The sequence below is a fragment of the Condylura cristata genome, unplaced genomic scaffold, assembly GCF_000260355.1.
Source record: "Condylura cristata isolate star-nosed mole 26May11 unplaced genomic scaffold, ConCri1.0 scaffold00013, whole genome shotgun sequence".
In the NCBI taxonomy this organism is placed as follows: domain Eukaryota; kingdom Metazoa; phylum Chordata; class Mammalia; order Eulipotyphla; family Talpidae; genus Condylura; species Condylura cristata.
In genome coordinates, this window is record NW_004567114.1 from 30,970,073 (window position 1) to 30,974,983 (window position 4,911).

Here is a 4,911-nt window from a genome sequence, read left to right on the forward strand (position 1 = left end):
AAAAAAAAAGAGAATTTAAGTAATCTACAAGAATTATTAGACTAAATGTAAAAATTAGGAACAAAGCAGGCTAGAAAAGTGAACTACTTGACAGGAGACCCAAAAACACATGAGCCTCATAATGAAACTATTAGATATAAAATATGTGTAATCTACACTATGCATATTTTATGTATTTATTTCTTTTTATATAAAACCATTGGCATATAAGCAATTAAGTATGGTAAGTATTAGAGAGGTATACTATGGAGACAGAAATGATAATGTGGTAATTTCTTCTTGCAACAATGAGGACAGACAGAATCACAAAGGACTTCATAAAGTGTGTTAAGGATTGAATGTGTACACCAAATATATGTTGAATTCTTAAACCCTGATTCCTGTAAAACATGACCTTACTTGGAAACACAATCTTTGCAAACATAATCAAATTAAGATGAAATCATACTGGAAATTTGGAAACAGACACCAGGAGGAAATGTCATGTAAAGCCAGAGGCAGAGATCAAAGTGATGCTAAAGGTTGTAGGTAGTCACCCAAAGCTAGGAGAGGCAAGGAAGGATTCTTCCCTAGAGTTTTCAGAGAGAAGATGGCACTACTCAAATAAATATGACTATCTAGCTGGCTTGTTGAATAACTAGGAAAAGAGACATCATTAAAAATCAAACATGGAGAGGGAAGGATGAAGACAACTGGACTGAAAGGAAGCAGGTTGAAAAGGTTAACAAGGTCTCAGTGTCCAATACCTTCTCCAATCAACCTTCCTTACCTTCACCTCCCACTTGAAACCATCAATGGAACTTGCTCTTTTAAACTCAAAATATTTCTCTAACTCATCCCGACCTCTCCAGTCCTTGTTTAGTAACCTCTAAACTCACCTTTATGACTACAACAACCTTACATAGGTCACCTAAACTCCGGGCTTGATTCTTTCAATCAATCAACCTCCACAAACCACTATCAACCTGTTCTAATTAAGAAAATACTTTTTCTCACCTTGCTTAAGACTCTCTATGACAATAATTAACAGTCAAGTTTTTATAACATTACTCTAAGGAATCCTGGAAATTCCTAATAAGATGCTTTAAGCTACATTACATAAGATACTGAGCAGAAGATCCAGTTTATCCTTCCTCCCATGACAGTTTCAAAGTATTCTGAGTAAGCTGTTATTTAAAGAAAAGATTCACTTGTCAAAATATAAAAACACTCGGTCTATACAAACCCAAATTATTTTTCCTAACATATGGTTCTAGTGATTTAGGTCTTGTTATTTCTCCAATTCAATTCTCTCTATTGAATTTAAGCAATGCAGAACAATTTGTAACTCTCCGAACTTCTATGTTTATCCATGCCTTCTTGTCTTTAAACATGACCTTTCTGCCTGGAATGTCTTGTGTAGCCTCCATACCAATGTCCCAGTCTGATCTTTTCCACTTGGTTACTTCTACTTGTCCTTCAAGGCTCTATTCAAGCATATAGTGTCTGGGATGCCCTTCCCAATCTTCTGGGAATAGATTAGGCTTCCCTGTATCTCCATAAAAGGTATGCAGTATCTTCTATATGCCTATGATATTGTATTGAAATTATTTGATGTCTATAAAACCAGTGTTCTTAATCATCTTTGTACACTAGATGCTTAGCAGATATTAAATACATGCTTATTGAACTGATTTTTTTCTAAATTGATAAACAATCTACTATGCAGAAATCTCTGAGGCTCATGAGAAAGCAGAAGATTGAAAATAAAAATTGAGCTAATTTTCACTAAGATACCAACTGATTTCAGAGGTCAACTCTATGAAACAAAAAAGAGATCTTTAACAAACAACTCAGAAATAGTTTCTCAAAGTCAGAAATGGGTGATTTTATGTGCATAGGCATACAAAAGAGTGCTTCTTTTCTTCTTTGACTCTCTACTGTTTCTGAAATAATGAAGCTTCAACAATTGTAAAGACAGAAAAAGCAAGTTGGTAGCTCAAGTTAGTAAAAAGGCACCAGTCTTGTAGTCAGTCCATGTTTCCTGGACTAGTTGAGGGCTCTAGACAATGACATTATAGTTACTGACCAAAATTACTAGCACCATCTTTAAAAATGTGGTCGTATGTTGGTATGTTTATGCTAACACCAAATATCTGGTACACAATGTTCTGCACAGAACTGTCAATTAACAATCAATGAATTACTGACTAAACCAGTTACAACAGTTATACAAATGAAAAAACTAATCTCATAATATGCATGAAATAAAATGTATTCATTTTATTCATAATTTTCAATTATTAGAAATTCTTACTTCAAAATAATATAACCAGCCAAAAAGTATTCTTTCACTGAAACTCTCGGTATTATTTCCTAACTTCATCTATCTAACTGTTCTGCTCCCCACTCTGTCCCTGGTGAATCCTCTCACTGCCCCTGCACCTCTGGCCTGTAGCCCAGTTCTGTATGGATGAATAAATAAATCCTTTAAAAAAAAAAAAAAACTATGAATGAAAAAAGCATTCACCTGAAAGGAACAACCTTCCATTTTTTAATTAAATAGCACTAATGTAATAAGTTGCCTAGGCATACATATTTTACATGTATTTGTCTGATGTACTGAGAGAAGTATATTTGGCAAGGAGATTAATTTTTATAGTACACTGTCACTCTCAAAAATGACACCTCTGGCTAAGGACAGCAAGCTGGGTATGAATGGAATGAGAACATAGTATCAATTCCTTGATAGTTTTATGGCAAAGAATAAGTGCACAAAATGAAATAAACTGAAAGAAGCAAATTTGTCTTAACATATAATGAAAAGACAATCTGTGTGATCCAATCACACTTATCATTTTTACCAATAATTATACATTCTTGATAAAGTAATTAATAAGTAATTACCCCTGCCTTCCTCCAAAACTAGGAAGTCAAGTTATATTATAGAAATTAGAGCTCAATTATATGAAGCAATTAAATATCTATATGCATTACAGTTATTTACTTCATAAAAACATCTTAATTTTTATTACAAAACCAGTATCAATGAAAGCAACAAAAACAAAAATTAATTTTTATTTGGTAATGTGGCTCCTTCAATAAAAGAAAAATAAGACAAATAGAGAAAGCAAAGTTAAAATCATCTTGCTAATGGTTTCCTCTAATTTAAAAATGAATTAATTTGAGTTTGTAATAGTTTCTCTGTTTTCTTTCTTGGAAGCTCTCTCAGTGTCTACTGTGTTTTTTTGCCCTATTTTTAAACAAGAAATTAATGTTTAATTATAAAAGTAAGCCTCCATTATTTTATGACTATTATATAAATAACAGACAAAATTGGCATTAACACCAATTTGTATATATATAACACCTACCTTAGGATCCATTTCCTTAAAAAACCGTTCACCTTAAAAGTTGTTTTTCCTACAATAATGTTACCTTTCTTAGATGCCTAGATACATATAATAGTATTTCTGTATTTGGACAAATTATTTGCAAATATAACTAACTTCAAAAGAAAACTTTTTAAAAGGATCATGTAGAAGCACTCATTTTTAATACAAAAGAAGAAGAAAATTCTTAGCAACCAACCAGCTTTAGCTTATTTTTCTGAATGACATCTTTGTTTTCCTTTTGGTATATCTCCATTTTCTTTTTGGTGTTATCCAAATCCACATTGTTGGTCAAGTTGAAAACTGCATCACAAAGGAAACAAGGACAAAAAATAAGACTTTAACATAAAATTTGAGTAGATAATAAAAACCAAATATTCATCACAGAGATTTAATTCTTCAGGTTGACATTCCTTACAGTACTATTTGTGTCTTTTTTACCTACTCCCTATTTTAGGGACTAGTTCTGGAGTTCAGCCACTATGTTTTCTAAAACAAATCTAAGGAAAAACTGCCAGTTTATCACACAGCATACCTAAAAACAAAAATTACACAAGAAAACTTAAGCGTTCGCCATAACCAATCAGACTAGTCCCTATTCTAACTTTAAAAGCACATAAGAGATTACTTAATTTTTTTAAATAAAGCATAAATCTAAGATATACTATGCTGGTCAGAATCAATATTGAAAAGACTCTATGCCTGAAAAATTATCCAAAAGAATAAACAATGTATTTCTACAATTTATATCTAGCAAAACAGATTTTATTCACATTCCAATGATCTCCAACATGCTAGACACAAGCTGAGAATAACTTCCAGGGTCTAAATTTGGAAAAGCATGAACTAGGTAAGAGTTGAAATTTAACAAGGAAGGTAAGGGATAGATAACTGGTCAAACTTCACATTGAAATAATTTCAAGAGATGTTGCTGAGTCATTCAGACAGGGAGTTAGAACTGTTTTCAAAATTCTAACTGAAAATAATTTGTATTATGAACACCTTATGCCTTCCTAAGCTCACCTATAAATCAAAATGTTATTTCATGTTATAGCACTCTAAACAAAACAAAAGGGAAAAAACTTTTGGTATACATATATATATATATATATATATATATAAATTAATATTATAAATACCCTATTACTCCATTCCTTACATATGTATCAGCCTGTTTAAAGAAGGATCCACAGGTTAAAACAATCCCCTGGTTCCATAATTCAACTCACATCTCCCTTGGCTTTCTCTATAATCTTTCTCCAATCATTATTAATCTTTCTACCCCTTCTTGAATTACTTACTACTGATTCCACTGTTTTCTCTTTAAACAGGTTTGATCTTCTCTAAATACTCTGCTCTACCCATTTTTATATATTCTTTCCCTATCTCATTCTTTTTAACTGGATTATAGTGGTCTATAAAATAACACTAAGCTCCAACATAAAGTTATCTTTTAGTTAAATATAGCCAAACATACTCAAGACCAGTAAGGTCCAATCGGATTTCATTTTCATCTCCTCAGCAGTCTTTTTTTTTTTTT

General features: G+C 31.9%; 1 protein-coding gene across 1 annotated transcript in view; it reads right to left on the reverse strand.

The window, feature by feature from the left end:
* MNAT1 (MNAT CDK-activating kinase assembly factor 1) overlaps window positions 1-4,911 on the reverse strand; it is a 142,630-nt gene that overhangs the window by 86,417 nt on the left and 51,302 nt on the right. Inside the window, exon 4 of the mRNA XM_004681810.1 lies at window positions 3,571-3,674. Within this exon, the coding sequence (XP_004681867.1) occupies window positions 3,571-3,674 (104 nt within the window). The remainder of the gene's footprint in view (window positions 1-3,570; window positions 3,675-4,911) is intronic.